Raw genomic sequence first — 18,617 nt, 5'->3', positions numbered from 1 at the left:
CGCCCGGGAACCGTCCGCGTCGCCATTTTCACGGTTAGCTCTAGGCGAATGGAGGAGGAGGAGGAGATAGATGCCGATGTCGTCGGTGACGCTTAGGAGATAAGTTCGCGATTATAAGACATGGGCGGTTGATTACGAAGCAAATTGTCCAACCGGCTTGTATTCCGAACTAGGCAACACCCCACATTCCGTCATTTCTGGGGGAGATCGGCCTCCACCTCCGGCCCGAAAGTTCAGGGTAACCAGACACGGAGGAGTCATGAAGAGTGAGATGAACGCGAATGATCAGGTAGGACAACCAAGTTGAGGTGTCGGAGCAATGTGTGGTCCCGTAAGTTCACAAAGGAACAATCTTTGAGAGCAATCCTACAGCGATAGCCTTGATATTACAGCCCAACTAGTGTATCATAACACTCCAGATAGATATGCAGACTACGAATACACCACGAGAATACGCGAAGCCATGGTCTCACCATCCCAAACTCCATTCAACCAACCCCTCCTATCCATATGTAAAGCTAGTAATATCCCCTCCCCACTAAACAAAGTCATGCGACCAACCCTCCATTACTTCTCATTACACAGCCCTTCAGCCCCGGGCATCAGAACCCAAAACTATCCAACAGAGAGCTTGCATCCGGCTCCTCGAACGTTGTCGGTGGCGGCTTAACAGCCTTCTTTCCCTCAAAGTGAAGAGTAGGCGACGGCAAGTCGGCGACAACAAGTGAACTCCTCCGGCGTAGCAACTTGAGCGGGTTGACCTCTCCACCGAGGCCAGCAGCAGGAGGCGATTGCTGGAACTCCCAGTTTCGTACTATATCACAGTTAGCATTATTCGTTCAAGTAATCCTCCAGCTAAACCTACCCAGATCCAATCCAAGGAGATCGCATCCCATTCGATCATACAGCTTGGCGCTATGCAGTACAAATTCCCACTCGACTTTGGGGGTGACCTTGGAGGCTCCCCTCAATGTCTGCAATGTCTGGTGTCGTAAGTGCGAGTAGAGAACCACTAGCGCAGGGTCATCGGTAAGGAATAACCTCGATTTGATGTCGGGCGAACAAGGTGTTTCCAGAAGGGTGTAGACAGGGGTCTATCAGCAATGTTAGTTTTCGGAACTTCTGCTATGTGAGGATTCAGGGGGAAACATACGATGAGCGCTCGCACAGCCATGTCCTTACGGCCAAGCATCCAGAATGCCCAAGATGCCAGCCAGCGGTTACCCTCCTGGGCTGCCAAGGGAAGCACAACGTCTTGAAGCAGTCGCCGCAAGACTGGGCCGTCATCTCCCTCATACACACGCGCTATCGCAATGGCCAGTTGCATATCTTTGAGCTGATTCAAGCACACTTCTACAGCATCATGAAGGTGGTCAGCTAGCAGGAAGAATGCCGCAGCATATTCTGCTGATTGTTAGCATATGTATCAGTACACATCTTTCTAACTTACCGAAGCGCCGTCTACTGAGCAACGCATACGCGTTCTTCAGAGCTGTCGTCTTCCACTTGGGGTCTTCAAAGTTGTTCGACAACAATTTCTGAGTCGCTGCCTGTTCCTTGTTCCAGCTTGCCATTCGCCACAGACCCTGAAGCACCGTCTTCTTGCGGAGGGCGAGATAGTACAGGCTACAGTCGATTGGGTTCTTCACTTCGTTCTTTGTGTATTCATTTCGAGCAATCAACTCGAACTGAGCTTTCTGCTATGAGTTAGCAATCAATGTTGACCTAGAATCAGGGCGGAATCAAATACCAAGGCGGTTGAATCACACAGCCACATGAAGAGACCGCTCTCACGAGCATGCTCCCAAAGCATGCTGCCATGACTCTGTCTCGAAACAAAGTCGGCTAGAATATCCTGACTGTTTGAGTGGAAAGCCCAGTTGATCTCTCGCCAGGAGAGGTGCATCTCGTTGGTCCGTCCTTTTCGCAGTGCATGTTGACGGAAGAAGAGCATGAAGCGGGCGCCATTCTCGTCCATCGAACGACGATGCCTCTCGACAAGGGCGACACACTCGATGATGTCGGCAAGCTGGATTTGTTCGTGGCCAGAGAGCTGTGGAACACCAATCTTAACCAGCTTCTCGTTGATTGCCACTGCTGTCTGCTCAGTGAAGATATCGTCGTCTTCGTCTTCGTCACCGCCATTTCCATTTAGATACGCGCCTGCAGACTTATCGACAGCCTGGGTATGAGTTTGCTAATTACCAATGTCAGTGTCCTTCAGACCAACACTTTTCACGATCATGTTACAAACCTCGGGTGTGTAGAACTCGCTCAAATCCATGCCCAAGTAGTCATCCAGTGTCTCTCCGTGAAGGTAATACTTCAGAATCTTGTGCATGGCCACCAAGATGCGCCGTACAAGTGTGGTCTTGCCAGACAGGATGCATTGACTGAGGAACTGGGGGTGGAATACTGGCAGAGGACCATTGAATCGTTGAACCACTTGGAACAGATCCAATGTGCCATCCTTGCGTGGTGGCAAACGAAGGTCAGACCTGAGAGACTCAGAGACACCAACACGCCTATCCTGTACAAACATCTGGTTTCCAGCACCAATGACCAAGAAGCCGTCGCCCAGCCAGGTTGAGTCGCCAATCGGGTGTGGAGTGAGTTCGCGGATGCTAATCTCTCGGATCTGCGCCCAAGCTGGACCTTTGTTAAGGTAGTCGAATCGCATCTGGGACATGAGAACGACTCGATAGGGGAACCCAACGGCCAAGATGGACTGGGCGTCAGGTGTTGATGTCCAGTCCAGATCTTGAATTACCTGATGCTCTTCGAAATTGTTCTCATATTCCAGGCGAGAACCACCAATGTCCCAAATTGTAAGTTGCGACCTCGTCTTGTTCACAAGAGATGCCTTCTTCAAGGTACTTCCACTAACCAGGGCAGGCTCAGACACCCCAGTCTGAGTGGTGCAAGTGGATAGCCATCCGACACTGCGCTTTTCAGGGTCGACACGTGCTGTCCAGAAGTCAACACGGCCGGTGCGAGTATATGAGATAGCCACATCTCGAGCGAAGATATCGAGAAAGCCCGACACAATGGGCGATGAACCTGCGGGATCGACTGGGAGGACGTATGACAAATCCTCGACATCCCCCAGCTCGAAGCGGCAGAACTCTTCGATACTAGCGCCGGCCTTGGTTTTGGGGTCTTCAAAATATGAGGGGAGATGGACTTCCCATACAATACCCTTCCCTTCAGATGTCACTGTCGCAATGTGCGCAACAGTGTACTCCTTCACATCTGACCGAGGAAGAATAATGAGACAGAGCGGCTTTCCGGATACCTCATAAGGACAGTGCGCAAGCGAAACGGCTCGGCTAGCCCTGCAATCCCAGAGTGCAACCGTTTGATGGCGGAGGAATACGACGAAGCGCCCCTTTCTTAGAACACATATCCGGTGAATGTGGCCCTTTTCCGGGATCACGCTACCTCGGGTCAAGCTCAAGCCTGGGTTCTCGTCCCGGTTGAGAAGATGCTTCCATACTATGCTTTCACTCTCTCGTGTCCGTGAGACGACAGCCCTTCCGCTGAAGTTTCGGACAATCTTGGTGATGGAGGTTGAGTGGCCGGCCCAGATCGAGTGTAGCGAGAGACGCCGGTCATTGGTAGTTGGATCCAGCAGGTCTGCAACATTTCCTGTAAAGACGCCGATCCTTCCATCAAATGCATGTAGCAGGAAGTGCACCTTGCCAGTCTTCTTGTCGCAGTATGTCTGGATCTCGGTATGGGGCGCGTCGTGAGACGGCAGAAACCTGCCAAAGAGCTCAAAATCGGTGTCCTTGACCTGAGCAACCTTGAATAGAGTCGGGGCGTTTGCAGTGTTACTGCCAACATTTTCAAGCGCCCACGCTGACATGGTCCCTCTTCCATCAAGAGCTATACAAATCTCGGGGTTCTTGTTAGCGATCGCGACCAGGTGATCAAGCGCGACAGGGTCATCGGTGGTTGAGTCGTCGGACATGCGAGCCTGCACAGCTTGCTCAACCGATGCTGTGAAATCCCGCCCATCGAGAATCATGGCAAAGCGCATATCCAGGGGGTACGGGTCCTCTCGCGACGGCGCACAAACGTCAACCTGACCCCAAAGGTGCCAATGTTTCCCATCCGGAGTCTCGGTCGGTGTCCATATCCGAACGCATTTGTCGAGGCAGATAGTATAGAGAACATTGTCAACAGCCTGCTCCAGGTGGAACGGCTTGCGCCACCTCACAGAGGTGACAATGTTTGGGTGTCGCAGGTACGTAAGGTCGAAGCGTACTTCGTCTGCGCCGTAATTGAGTCTGCGGCAGATCTTGACCAAGTGATCGTGGTAACCGGTCGAGGCAATGTAGGCAGAGTCGTATGATAGTAACGCCCACTTGACGGGGCTCGGTAGCTTCTTCTGCCATAGACGTTTCGGTTCGCTTTTCGTGGCGTATAGGGAGAGGGAGGATGTGGCCACCAGAAGCTCCTCGGAGCTGCCCCAGGACAGAGTACACGGGGCGTCGTCGGCGTTCGGATTCGGAATGTCAAAGGTCGACTCCAGGGCCCACTACCAAGCTGTGAGCTCATCCATCCATGCGATCCATCTAGCTGTCGGGGATTGAAACCTTCAGGGCATCCTCGCGCGACCCAAACGGCTTGTAGACTCGGACTTCGGTCGATGTGCATGTAGCGATCTTGCCTGTAGCTTCGTCAAAGGCGATGGCCTCGAGAGGCTGTTCGCCATCATCGTAAACTGTCTGTAGGATCCCACTGGATCCCTCGAGGATAGTAAAAGCGCCTCCGGTGATGTATACCTACAGTTAATCCCTCTCGTCAGCAGTCACCCGAGCTCAGGAGCATCGGCACTCACGTTGATGTGTCGGGAATCCCAATATCCCGAGGCCAACCCTTGGAGCCTCGAGCGCGGGTTACCCGGCAGGACGGCCTTCATGCTATTAAAAAGCACGAGGCGCGTGCATCTCCGGGAGAAGAGGGGAGCACTCTGGCTGTGCGGTCTTGGGCGCGAAGGAGAGTTGTTAATGCCTAGGTAGCTTTGGCGCAGCTTGAGATCATCAGAGTCAATGCAATAAACGGGAATACGGACGGGGACCTACCCCGGGCAGCTGATGGAGGTGACGTGACCCCCAGCTCTTCAGCCCCCACCATCAGCTCCATCAAAGAGGCCATGACAGATGGCACACGATTCTTGAACCCCTTGCATGGATCCAATAATATCATTTAGACGCGTGAGAAAGCGTAGGAGAATATCACCAGTATATATACGTGATCTAGTAAGAGCCGAAAAACAAATCCAGCTACATAAACGTGAAGAGGCGCTGGTGTCCGCCTAGACTCGTCTTGACTTAGTGAACACTACGGTCCAGTTCTCAACTACCTCAACAGTAGATACGAGTTCTTTCACCAGGTTCACGCGTATGATAATGCTCAAGCTCGCAATAGAAAATCTCGTCATTTACAAAAGGTTTTCGCTTTCATCAAGCAACTCATTCATTGACTTTCAGCCGCCGCAACGCCACCGGCTCCTCGCCGTCATGCATCCACATCCAATATAATACTAACGTTAAACAAAAAGGGGTATCCTTTAATGAACTGAGCCATCCAACATCCATGAAGCACATACAAGCCAACCATCCATTTCCTACTCTTCCGATGCATTGACATCCTCCACACATTCCTGTCCCCATATTCAGGAGAGCCCATCCATGTTGATAAAAGTTATTGGTTCATGGCGGTGCCGCTTCGCAGCCTGACGCTCCTTGACGCCCTTCCAGGCCGAGGTGTTGCGACCGTGAATGTTCTCGGTGACTGGATACGAACAGATCTTGCAGATGGCGTAATTCCTCCGTTTTGTGTCGCACCAAATCGTAATCCGGTTGGCCTTGCACCGACAGATTTGCTTGCAATTGCCTGCGTGGTGGCTTCGGGTGAGGCAGGCTGAGGCCCGATAGTCCGTCTGTTCGGCTGTCTGAACCCGAATGTTCTCGTTGCAGCCACCGATCGTTGCGAAGGTCCAACTCGGTCAGTGTTGGCGGATTCGGACACGCCAGCTAGCCGTGGGTCCTCCGGTCGAGGCCGAGGTGATTCGAACTTGGGTATTCGAGAACTGGTCTTTGTACTCCTGTTGATACCGTTTTGTTCCGGCTCTTCGAATTCACCCCGAAGACCACGTTCCACCAGATGTGATGGCACTGGTGCCATCGGCGTTGTTGATGGCATAGTTGAGAATTGCCCCCGTGAGGCGGGCCGCAAAGAAGGTGACGCGGGATCGAGATCGTCGTCGTCACCAGCAAACGAGGATACAGCATCATTCTCGTCCGCTTCCCTAAGTGGTGCCATTGACCCTGGGGGCAACATAGTCGACATGGAAAGGGGATGCCCCGTCCATCGTGTCGGTGTCTCGAGCGGCGTATTGGAGTAATCGTATGCTCGATCATTCCGGGCAAGTGTTGACCTCCTTCCTGAGAACCCCCTCCAGCTTCCTCGCGACCAGTTCAATGAGCGAACGACCGAGTTGGGCTGGGAGTTGAATCCTGGCGGCATATCCTCTAACCTGTCATCACGTTGTCTCCAGTGTTGCAGGATGCGATTGCGTCTCTCTCGTTCGTGCTTCTTACGGACTTCCAGTGCCGTATGAGCCTGTCCGCTCTGTTGTAGTGACGCGATTGACCACGCCTTCAGAGATTGCCTTTGCTTGTCTGCCGCCCAAAGCTGCCAGGCTTCCACGTCACGTTGCTCAAGATCCTCAGCATGTTCCTTCCATGCGTCTAGCCATCCTTGGGCATGCTCCAGTCGGGCGTCTTGCAAACGCTGTTGATCAATAGCCGCTTGTTTTGCCCATTCTTCGGCGATCAGCATCAGTCGGCGGTTTTGTTTTTGGTTGTAAAGTTCCAGAGCCTTTTCTCTTTGCTCTCGATCCTCGGCAGCCAATGCTCTCCATCGGTCAAGGGCAGAAAAGAAGTTGCGTTTCTTCTTTGCCGATGACACCTGGGTATATCTTGCCTTCAGGTACCGTTTCACATATTGCTTGTCCTGATCCTGGCGGCGCTTCACCGTCTTGTCAAACACTCTCAACAAAGAGGTTGCTCGAAGGTAAAGACGTGCGCGGTCCTCCAAGCGCGTCATGTGTGATGATTCCTGGTCGAAGCGGCGGAAACATCCAAGAACTCTTGATTTGGCCTGAGTTTCATAGTAGCTCTCCGCTCTCCGCGACAAGTCGCCATCCTGCTCAGCTCTTTGACACCATCGGTCAAATACTCGAGTAACTTGGAGATATTCGCGCCTCCATGTGAAGGCCTGGGCCCTTGCCTGTAGGTTCCACTGATCAAAAGCAAAATCTACTCTCTTCATCAACAGATGTTGACGATATGTGGTCGCTCGTCGACCAATCTCGGCTTGATCCCACCACTCCTGCAGATGCGTAAAGGATTGGTGGACATTGCCCATGCGCATGGCGCTGTCGGCAAGTATGGTTTCCCTTTCAGCATAACCTTGCCACTTGTGGATGGCGGTCAGTTGCTGTTGCAGTCCTACTTGGGACTTGATGGCTTCATCCAGGGCCACACCATTAGAAGCTTGCAATATCCACCTTGAGAGGGCTTTTGTTCTGCTGTGCGAGGCTGTGATTTGACGGCCAACATGCTCCAAGTGAAGACAAGACCAACGATCCAGGACTTGGTGAATCTTCTTCAATTGATATGCCCGGGCCGCTGCCTTCGCCATGGACTCAAGGGTTTTCTCTTGTGCTACGATGCGCTGCCACTTCCTTACCACAACAGCCGCCCTCATGTCATCAACTGTAGGCTCCCGGACGACAGGAGCCTGGCACCAGGATCGGAAGTAACGAAATCTGATCATATGCCGTCTAGCAACAGCATCCCGTTCGAGCCGACGGGCAGTGCGATCAGCCCAATGGTTGAAGACCTTGCTCGCGAGGTATATCTCACGAGCCCGGCTGGCACGTCTTAGAAGTCGTTGATACTCCTTTTCTGGATCGGGTTGTTGAACGGGTGTCGAAGGCCCTATTTCAGATTCCTGCACAGATTTCTGCTTTAATGTCGTATTGTCTGTGGGCTCCGGGGGTGTTGAAGGTCGGCTCCTAGTCTTCTCATCGCGCTGCGTTACATCCAGCTGGGTAACTGTTGGCGCAATGCGTACTTCGGGTACTGGTGGAATAGGAACTTCCGGTACAGAGGGAGCCGTGGAATGCCTGGAAGGCTCTTCAACTTCCTGTGGCTGCGTAGTGGGTTGCTCTTTGGGGGAAGAGGGGGCGTCGTCCTCCTGATGCGTAGCAACCGCATCATTCTGATTCTGTTGCGTAGAAGCTGTCGATGGCCGGATAGCATCGATAATAGCAGGACGGGGTTTGACTGGGGACAGTGGTGAAATCGGGTGCACATTCACATCCGTTATTCCCTTGTCCGATACCTGGCCGTCTGGTTTAACACCATTGATACGTGGAATGGTCGAAGCCTCCGAAACCGTGATGGCTGGTCGATCTTGAAAGGGGCGGTCCTCAAAGTTCCTCACATCGGCAGAAGCTTCCTCGGGGATGCTCGGAAAAGAGGGGATTCGTTGCGCCTGTTGTGTTCGACGATTCGCGACCAGAGAACGCCAGCGATTCATGGCTGAAGAGAGAACAGCCCTTCGCATCTCCTCATCTTCACCATCCTCCTCATCTGTGTCGGAAAAGTCCACATGATTTTGCCGTGGAGGTTGTGATTCTGGCGAAGCAAATGATTGCACCAAGGGCACGACCGACGGCCGGGATATGGCTACTCCTTCAGATGTAAGGTTCCCATTCTTCTCTCGTACAAGACCGTGGCTTTGGCGACTTGTTGATGAATATGCGGGAGACGCAGATGGCGATGTTCGAGTTGACGCGGTGGTGTTGTCGCCAAACTCGAGAACAATCCCCATACGGCCCAGGATAGACTGAAACTTGTCGAGCAAAGTGCCGCCGCCTCTCTCGCCGCCCACTCGGAACACAAAGGTCGACAGGTGATGATCTGTATCGGGGTCAATGCCATAGGTAGGGAGAACTTGGTCGTAGGCCTTGAAGAGCGCAGCAGCGGGGAGCGGTTTCGGTTCGGGGGCCGTGTCGAGCAACTCCTGCGCCCTAACGACAACAGAGTGCAATGCAGCAATGTCTGAATTGGTCAATACAAGATCAAGTCTGCGCTTCCAAAAGGACACAGACCTTCGTTAGAGTAGTAGGGATCCTGGCTCGAAGGCGCCCGACTGGCATTGCTTGAGCGACCATCGTCGTCGGATGGCGACGCCGCTCGTTGCGCGGACGGCGACATAGGTGCCACTGGTGAAGTCGCATTTGGGGCTTGGGGTGAGCGGTCGATAGACATGGACAGTGAATTGTCGGCGAGCTGCCCCCCTCCGTCATTGGTCCATAGTCAAGAAGTCGGTGTACAGTCCAGTGTGGGTATGTTTATCCAAGCCGATCGCGACAATGGAAGTCGAGGGAGCTTGACAAAGAGTTGGCGAAAGTCGGCGTACAATGTCGTCGGGCGCAGCGCGCGGTGAATGGAAGTCGCGAAAAGAGGATGTACAGAGAATCGGAGGAGCGGCTTGATGATGGCGCCGTCAAAGGTATCGTACAGTCGTATCCAAAGGGGGGCTCGAAGCAAAACAAAGCGCAATGTGAGATTCTAGAAAACGCGAACTTGCGCGGTCGCGATGGTTGTCGGAGAGCTTGGGCGCGTTAAGTGGGTGGCTGGTGCTCAATGCAAGCCTCAACTGTGGTGGAGATCCAAGATCGATCCCAGTACAGTGTTATTTCCGTCTCATTCGACACTGTATGAGCATCACTTTTGCAAGAGTCTTGAACGGGTCCTTTTCAAAGCTCATCCCTCTCACGCTACGTCAAACCCTCAGCCTCGCCGATATGAACCGAAAAACCACTCGCCCTATTCAGAAGCTTGCCAAGGCAGTTTCTCAATGCTCGGTTGAGGTGCGCAATCGTGTGGCCTGTTCAAATACGTCTACCACCGACTGACTGACTCTTGGTTGTCATAGGCCGCAGCTTACGGCAAGTGTATCGTTGCCGACTACAACTCTATACACAAAGACAAGTGTGCTAAGGAATTCATGAGGCTCAAGGATTGCTATCTGGTTTGTTCCCATTCTCGTAAAATCGCGCTCTTAATGTGACATGCAAGTCCTAACACCCTTTATCCAGGCCGCATCAAAAAAGTAATTAGAGGAAATATAAAGCAAATTCAACTTGTCATCATCTGTCACTTTAATCTTCTCTACATGGTCTAAAACTAGACAGTCTACAATTTAAGTAGTCGAAGCAGGAATGTTGCCTGCTGTACTTCTTGTTCCTCCTCTGCAATGAGACCTTCAGCCCCCGCCTCGGCTGCCACCTGGTCAAGAGGCCGTCGCAATGCCTTCTCAAAAGCAGCCGTCTGCGACTGGAAAGCATCTGAAAGACCCACAGCTTCGGGGTCGGAAAGCACTCGGTACTCCATTCTAATGTCGTCGGTTGGGACGAGACCGGCCTTCTTTCGGAGCCGTTGCACACGGTTGATGATTTCACGACCAAGACCCTCCTGAGCCAACTCGGGGTGAATCTCCGCATCCAAGATAGTGAGCACCTCGCTGTCGGTATTAGTCTCGAAGTTCTTAGAGGCCTCATCCTCCTTGACTCCTCTGCGCACAACCAGGTCACCCGCCTCTAGGCGAATACCATCGACAAAGACGTGTCCATCTCGCACATAGCCTTGCACTTGTTCGCTGGTGAGGGAGGGGAGACCCTTCTTGACACGGGCCATGTCCTTCTTGAGCTTCTTTCCGAGGACAGGCCAGTCGGCAGTGACACTGTACTGGACGTTGTACTTGGCCTCGTCGTTAGAGAGAACCAGGTCGCGGACGTTCAGCTCTTCAGTGATGTATCCCTCCAGGGACTTGACATCCTCAAGGTACTGGGGGTCAGGGTGGATCACCACCAAGGTCTTGAGAGGCTGCTTGAGTCCGATGGTACGGCGCTCACGGGACACACGAGCAAGTTCAATGACACGCTGCATGCGTCCAACCCGTCGCTCAACCTCCTCGTCAAACAGCTCTTGTCGGACATCAGGGAATGGCAGGAAGTGCACACTTCGAGAGTCCTCACCACGGAGGTTCTCGGGAATGTGAGGGAGGAGCTTGAGATAAATGGTTTCGGTAAGGAAGGGTGTGAAGGGTGCCAGTCCACGGCACAGGGTGAACAAGACTTCGAAGAGGGCGTTTAGGGCATGAAGGGTGTCGTTCAAGCCGTTCTCTCCCTTGAGTCGCTTTCGGTTGAATCGAATGTACCAGTTTGTAGTGTTGTCGATGAGACCCAGGAGTCGCGGGACGACAGTGTAGAGTCGGTAACCTAGGGTGGGTTCGTTAGTATGAGCTGTCGAATGGCTATAGGGGGTCCTTACCCTTCATCTCCTGGTTAACAAACTGCAGCAGACTCTGGCAACTGGCCAGGATCCATCGATCCATGACATTGGTGTTGCTCGACTCCATGCTGGGATCCCAAGCGTAATCGACGTTCTCCACCTTCTTCAGGAGAGCCACCTGACCCTCGAAGAACTTGTAGCTGTTCCACAGCGGCAGGAGAACCTTTTGGACAACCTCCTTGACACCGGACTCCTTGAATCTCAGGGGCTCAGCTCGGACGACGGGAGAGTTGATGAGGTAAAGGCGGAGTGCGTCTGAGCCGTATTTGGACATGACGATAGAGGGGTCGGGGTAGTTCTTGAGTCGCTTCGACATCTTCTTGCCGTCCTCAGCAAGCACAATACCGTTGACGACACAGTTCTGGAAGGGCGAGCAACCAAACAAGTGGGTTCCGAGAACGAGGAGAGTATAGAACCATCCACGGGTCTGGTCGAGACCTTCGGCAATGAAGTCTCCAGGGAAGGACTCCTTGAACTTGTCAACATTCTCGAAGGGGTAGTGCTGGCTGGCATAGGGCATGCTTCCAGATTCGAACCAGCAGTCAAAAACTTCCTCAATACGCTTCAGCTGGCCCTTGCCCATCTTGCTAGGAATAGTGATGTGGTCGACCTTATCACGGTGCAGATCGGTAAGGTCGCCTTCATATCCACTCAGCTCACGCAGCTCCTCAACACTACCAATGCACACTCTCTCCTCCAGATCGTCACTGACCCAGAGAGGGATAGGGGTACCCCAGTAGCGGTTTCTGCTAACGTTCCAGTCGCGAGCATTGGCGATCCAGCTAGCAAAACGCCTCTCCTTGACGAATGAGGGAGTCCAGTGGGAGCCTTCAATGTTCTTGAGCATGTCGGGGATGATACTGGGGATGCGGATGAACCACGAGGGAACAGCCTTGTAGATCAGAGGCGTATCGGAACGAGGGCACATAGGGTACGAGTGTCTAATCTGAGACTCGTTGGCAATGCGGCCAGCGTTCTTCAAGTGCTTGATGATGTGCTTGTCGGCTTCCTTGACATGCATGCCCTTGAAGTGGGTGATGCGGTCAGTGAAGTGACCAGTGTCGTTGACGGGGTCAGGGGGTGGGCGCTTCTCAGTAATGATACCTGCAGCTAGGGCAACGTTGTAATCGTCCTCACCAAAGGCGGGAGCCTGGTGGACAATACCCACACCGCTGTCATCAGTGACATAAGAAGCGTTCAAGACTCTGAAAGCAATGTCCTTGAAGTCCTCGTAGTAGTAGTCGAAGGGAGGCAGATACTTCCACCCAAGCATATCCTTTCCACTAATCCTTTCGAGGATCTTGAACTTGGCCTTCTTGGGGTCCTTGTAGAGGGTCCCAAGGAGCTTCTCAAGCAGAATATAGGTCTTACCACTCTTCTCGTCGAGGATCTTGACGTACTCGAAATCGGGGTTGGCTGCCAGACCCAGATGCGAGGGAAGGGTCCAAGGGGTGGTTGTCCATGCGAGCAGGCTGACCTCGGGGTTGTCAACGAGGGGGAATGAGACAACAACGGCAGGATCGGTAACATCTTGGTAGTTCTGGTTGGCTTCGAAGTTGCTCAGAGCGGTGGTGAGAACCGTAGAGTAGGGCATGACTCGGTAGCCCTGGTAGACCTGGCCCTTGTCGAAGAGCTGCTTGAACACCCACCACTCGGATTCCATGAAGCGAGGGTCCATGGTCTTTGAAATTTACAGTCAGCACAGTAATAGTTTCGAGCCGATCGCATTTACCTTGTAGTCATTGTCGAAGTCAATCCATCGGCCCAGGCGCTCAATGGTGTGTCGCCATTCGGTAGCATATCTCATGACGATGGAGCGGCATTCCTCGTTGTACTTGGCAATACCGAGCTCCATGACGGCAGCCTTGCCAGATATTCCCAGCTTCTTGTCAATCTCGTGCTCAATTGGGAGACCGTGGGTATCCCAGCCGAAACGGCGCTCAACGTGGAAACCCTTCATGGACCAGTAACGGGGGATGACATCCTTGATGGTAGAGGCGAGAAGATGGCCGTAATGAGGAAGACCGGTAGCGAAAGGAGGACCATCGTAGAAAGTGTAGCGCGGGCGACCTTCGGACAGTTCAACCTAGAGAAAGAGAGAAATGTTAGAAATGCCGATCGAGAGTAAACGCCCTCGCGCAATGGTGGGATGAGGGTAGCGGGCGAGAGGACACAAAAATCGAACAAACCTGTCGAAGGAACGCGTCAATATCGCGCCATCTTTGGATGATGGCCTCTTCTTCCTTGGGGAAGTCGATAGACATGATGACTGACGATTTGGCTGCTGAAGCACCGAGGAGGGGTCAGTCAAGACTCTCTACAAAGTTATGGAGGAAGTAGGATGACGAGGATAAGTCGAAGAAGGCAGATTATTATGATATTCGTTCTTGTAGAGTGACTCACCGTGCAATACGTCTCGCCTGACAGTCGGGTCAGCACAAAGATGACCTCAAAAATAGATTCGCCAGCGACAAGTCGTTGGATGGAGGGGCAGATTTCAAAAAAGGCACCTCGCGATGGTGGGTGACTCAAGCCAGGCGACCGGAGGTGGGGGAAAACCTATGTGTGCCCCGCGCTGCCAGGGACTGGCGGGTAGGTTCCGGTAGTAAAGACCACTGGGGCGATTGGATTTTGGTGTGTTTTGCACTAATCTGCTATTTTCTAGAAGTACTTGGTACATGATGCCCTCATCAGCCTCCATGTCCGCCCCTCCATGCCCGGGTCCGATCCTCAGCCCGATAACGCGCCCTGCCGTTCTTCTCAAGTTCAACACCTCGAATGATTTACAATAGAGACAATGTCGATGGCGCAAGATTAATGAATCATTTGTCTTTGGAGTTGACAGAACATTCGCCGTGCTTCGTGCAAATTACAAATCATTAGTCCTACGTTATCAAGTGCAGCCTATTCAAATTCCGCAATCGTCGAGTACAACGTCCTTGTCCTCGAGACCGTACCACTCCATCTTCCCCTGAAACATTCCAACTCACCGCTCAAGCACGATTCAACTGAACTGTCTGCTGGACTCGATACACTTGTCTTGGCAGGTTTATATCCCATCTACAGAGCCGTCTCAAGGTCCAATGCGAGTAATTGTGTCAGATCTTACTGCATTGGGCATGGTGGCGGTGTTTTTCCAAGAGAAAATGGCATCCTCGTCTCGTTGCAACGAATGAATCCCCGTTCGTCAGGCTCCAAATGGCTCCTGCTGAAGCTCCAGATGTTCTTGCGCTAAATCAACCAGGGCAGGCTAACGTTAGGTCGCTCTCCTGTGCTGTGGCGCGTGCGCGCGTGGTTGCTGCCCGCCGTAACCGTTGCCGTACCTTGCCAAACAACAAAGCAAAGCGGGCTCCAATGCTGGCTTGCTCGACGGATGCTTGTTATTACTTGCTTGCTGTCAACCCACTCATGACCTGACCTAGACTGGCCTTTTCGTTCTCTGATTCCGTCTTCTTCGTCTGGACTTTTTCCGCCTCTAAGCTCCTACCTCCAGAGTTTCAGGAGCAGCCCCCGTAAACCCAGAAGCCCTCCGCCAAACGCTATCGATAACAAGCCTAGCTTCCATCACAAGCTCCTGCTCCCCGTCAGATACACCATCCAGCAGCAACTTTATTCAAGTCTCGTTCAGACTGTCGCCAGTGTACTGTCTTTCCAGAAGAGCTTAGCTTCTTGCCAGTAGCTATCCAGAGCTGCTACACAACACCCCGCCATGTCGTTCTTATTTGGAAGAGCCCGGACACGGACTGTCGCCGACCTCCCAAAGCAAGCCCGTGAGCACATCTCAAAGCTCGAGGGACCCAATGGAGCCTCCAAGGTGGTAGCCCTTTGATTTCAAACCCCAGAAGGGACACTGACCTTTCCAGGCTGAAGAACTTGCTCGTGTTCTGAGCCAGATGAAGGTAATTCTTCAGGGCACCCATGGTACGTCCATCCTCTCGATCGGCCCCTTTGATATGATCAAGTGCCTAACATGACATGTAGAAGCCGACAGTTCTCCAGAGCAAATCTACCAGCTCGTTACCGGCCTCATCGACGAAGACCTCCTCCACCTGCTCGCCGTCAACCTGTTCCGCCTACCGTTCGAGTCCCGCAAAGACACCCAAGTCATCTTCTCATACGTCTTCCGCTTCCGCCCCGCGACCGCCGCCCCCAAGAGCGACCCCATCGCATTATCTTACGTCGTCTGCAACCGCCCTCAAGTCTTGGTCGAGCTATGCCGTGGGTATGATCACAAGGAGAGTGCTACTCCTGCGGGCTCCGTCCTCCGGGAGCTCCTCAAGAACGAGGCCGCCGCGGCCATCATCCTATACGACGACGGAGACGAGCCAGGTTCTAGTTCCAAGGGTCTCAACGCCATCGACCGTGAACGACCCCAAAGTGGCAGAGGCGTATTTTGGCGATTCTTCGATTGGGTCGACAAGAGCTCCTTTGAGGTGGCGGCTGATGCCTTCACCACTTTCCGAGTAAGCCATGATCATCCCTACCTTGACCAGCCAACCCCTGGAACTTGACGCTAACGTGGGGTTTCTAGGAACTCTTGACACGACATAAGGACCTCGTGCCAAGATATCTGTCGGCAAACTTTGACCTTTTCTTTGACAAGTACAACAACATCCTTGTACAGTCCAACAGCTATGTGACCAAGCGCCAGTCCATCAAGCTGCTCGGTGAGATTCTGCTGGATCGATCCAACTACAGTGTCATGACAGCCTATGTCGATCGCGGCGAGCACCTCAAGATCTGCATGAATCTGCTCCGAGACGATAGGAAAATGGTTCAGTACGAGGGCTTCCACGTCTTCAAGGTGTTTGTCGCCAATCCACACAAGTCAATTGCCGTTCAGAAGATTCTCCTAATGAACCGCGAGAAGCTGCTGACCTTCCTATCGCACTTCCTCGAGGACCGAACCGATGACGAGCAGTTCATTGACGAGAGGGAGTTCCTAATCAAGCAGATCCGCAACATGCCACCCATGCCAGTGGCTCCTCAGCGGTAATCGTCGATCGAGCTACCCCTGTCCAGTCTCGATTGCCTGTTTGCATTTTCTCTTCATCTCTGTACAATCTCACACTCACAAGGCGTTCTCATCTTTATTCTTTCAGAAGCGTCAATGCGGGCCAAAAAGCGCGACCCTGGTCTGGTCATGGATGGCATTGCGGCCTGTTTTTTTTTAAAATAAAAAAAAACCCGTACAATAACGCAAACGCCCATGGCAGAAGCCTCGTTTGCATCGGGGGCAATGCCTCATATCCCACCAATCTTGGTTCATGATATTATTATACAAAATGACGCTCCCAACGCCGATTGAGCCTACGCGAGGTTAAAATTGATACAACTCCAAGTCCCAGATGTCCTGCCCTGTACCCCTCTCTAAACCGGTCGGCTTTTCGCTCAACGCTGCTTAGAGAGCAGGACGTTGACACTTTCTCGGGCGTTCTGGGTAGCCCAGACACTGTCCTTGCCACCCTTTCGCCACTCATCGCCCGAGGCATGTTCGCCACCGCCTCTTGGTGCCTCTCCCATGATGACCTCGAGGTCTCTCTTCTGTGAGCTGAGCCAGTTCTTGACGAAGTTGGCAGGGTCCTCGCTGAGGGACTTGAAGAAGGTGTGCTTGGCCTTGGAAACGGCGACGGCCTGGACTACCCGAGCGAGCTGGTCGTCAAGGCCGGTCACTTCCTTCAGCATTGTTACATACTGAGGGTTGTTGAGCAGGGGTAGCAGGGAATCCCGTAGAGGATCTTCTACAGGAACCTGAATATCGTAGATAGTGGGCTGGGGATCTTTGTGGAAATCTTGGTCGACCCGGATGGTGTAGGGGAGCCGGATAGGTTCGAGAGGACGAAGGTGCTGTGTAACATAGTCATTGAGCATCGGAATGTGCCCGATATCACCTTGTCTCACAATCTAGATGCAAGTGTTAGTGACTGTAATATTTCGAATTCGGTTTTAATAGAGCAACTGACCTTCTTCAGAGGTTCATCGCACCGGAAGTTCCTCTTCTCCTCGTCCTCCTGCAGTCCAAGAAGCTTGATGTACTCCCATAGGCCCATCACGGCTTCTTGCTGGGTAGCCTCCTTCATGTCGACAACTTCGGCAAGCTCGGGGCTTAGCTGATATCTCTCGGGTGTCTCCTGGCGGAACAGGTTGATGGTGATGTTCATGTTCTCGTCCCCGTTCCTCTTGAAGGTGAGCTCGTCAAAGTCGGCAGCTGCGGGAAGGCTGGCAGCAGGCTGGTTCCGAGGTGGAGCATCGGGCTTCTTCCACTCGACTGTTTGCTCGGCGCCGTTTCGGAACTGGGAACGGTCGAAATCGACAGTCAGGGACTTGAAGAAGTGCGAGAATCGAGGCTTCTGCTGAGCCTTGGCCTTCTGGGTCGCCGAATCAGTACCCTCCTTTTCCGTCTTGTCCTCTGCCGACGTTTCGGCCTCGGCCTCAGCCTGTCCGTCCTCAGTGGTTTCGTCGTCGAGAAGGCGGCCTTCGATCTTGACCCGGAAAGATGCCTCCATGTTGGGAGTAAAGTCGAAAGAGTCAACATTTAATCCGTTGCTCTGCCAGATTTGATCCTCGACCGTGTTGCTGATCCAAACTCGAAGGGTCTTGCATCGCTAAATGCCGGTTCAGCTTGGGGTTCCTAACATAATTACAGGATAAACCAACCTTGGAGCCGCGGCTAGTGTAGTCGACAATATCTAAACGCTTGCGCGTAATCGTAGCATCCAGTCGGCGCTCAACACCTCTCAGTTCCTTGTACCGCTGGACTCCGGTCGGGTCGATAATGCTGTCTTCCACACCCTCGGGCATGTTCTTGTCAGTAGGCTTGCGGCTCCGTCGCTTGGCAAGTTCGCTGGCGTGCGCCTGGGCCTGTTGCTGCTGGGCGATCTGGGCCTGAGTCAGGGGAACCGAAGGGTGAGGTCCTGACGACATCATGGGGCCTAGGGGAAGAGAGATGGATGTTAGTAGGCAAAAGCGCAAGTAACTTGTCACAACGCACCAATTCCACCTCGCCGCTGGTTCGTCGCATGAGGCGATCTCTGCGGAACCTGCTGCGCATAAGCGCGATATTGAGGCTGCATGTTGTCGGTGTTGCCTGGTTTTGGGTTCGGAATTGGGTTGTCGTCGGCACGTGGAGTTGAGGTAGGTTGCTTGGGGACGATCGTGTCGCGTCGCATCGCATTG

General features: G+C 53.0%; 4 protein-coding genes across 4 annotated transcripts; 1 reads left to right on the top strand and 3 right to left on the bottom strand.

The window, feature by feature from the left end:
• Positions 1-602: 602 nt before the first annotated feature.
• Positions 603-9,353, bottom strand: NECHADRAFT_93426 (uncharacterized protein; the record flags this gene model as incomplete). The annotated part of the gene is made up of 12 exons (XM_003048008.1): positions 603-814; positions 866-1,094; positions 1,154-1,404; positions 1,451-1,697; positions 1,751-2,197; positions 2,255-4,543; positions 4,602-4,733; positions 4,847-5,086; positions 5,887-8,318; positions 8,451-9,112; positions 9,160-9,169; positions 9,236-9,353. 12 exons carry the CDS (start codon positions 9,351-9,353, stop codon positions 603-605), a joined length of 7,269 nt encoding a protein of 2,422 aa, XP_003048054.1.
• Positions 9,354-10,283: 930 nt separating this feature from the next.
• Positions 10,284-13,705, bottom strand: NECHADRAFT_40160 (uncharacterized protein; the record flags this gene model as incomplete). The annotated part of the gene is made up of 4 exons (XM_003048007.1): positions 10,284-11,368; positions 11,421-13,122; positions 13,174-13,527; positions 13,631-13,705. 4 exons carry the CDS (start codon positions 13,703-13,705, stop codon positions 10,284-10,286), a joined length of 3,216 nt encoding a protein of 1,071 aa, XP_003048053.1.
• Positions 13,706-15,150: 1,445 nt separating this feature from the next.
• NECHADRAFT_40421 (uncharacterized protein) lies at positions 15,151-16,437 on the top strand (the record flags this gene model as incomplete). Its single annotated transcript, XM_003048214.1, has 4 exons — positions 15,151-15,255; positions 15,305-15,362; positions 15,426-15,904; positions 15,973-16,437. 4 exons carry the CDS (start codon positions 15,151-15,153, stop codon positions 16,435-16,437), a joined length of 1,107 nt encoding a protein of 368 aa, XP_003048260.1.
• A 395-nt stretch (positions 16,438-16,832) lies between these two features.
• CHC2101 (SWI/SNF complex protein) lies at positions 16,833-18,514 on the bottom strand (the record flags this gene model as incomplete). The annotated part of the gene is made up of 4 exons (XM_003048006.1): positions 16,833-17,345; positions 17,405-18,046; positions 18,099-18,373; positions 18,433-18,514. The coding sequence occupies 4 exons, from the start codon at positions 18,512-18,514 to the stop codon at positions 16,833-16,835; spliced, it is 1,512 nt and encodes a 503-aa protein (XP_003048052.1).
• Between the last annotated feature and the right edge of the window lie 103 nt (positions 18,515-18,617).

Source organism: Fusarium vanettenii (genome assembly GCF_000151355.1).
Source record: "Fusarium vanettenii 77-13-4 chromosome 5 genomic scaffold NECHAsca_12_chr5_2_0, whole genome shotgun sequence".
In the NCBI taxonomy this organism is placed as follows: domain Eukaryota; kingdom Fungi; phylum Ascomycota; class Sordariomycetes; order Hypocreales; family Nectriaceae; genus Fusarium; species Fusarium vanettenii.
The sequence above is the reverse complement of the archived record's forward strand: the minus strand, read 5'-3'. Positions and strand labels throughout refer to the sequence as shown.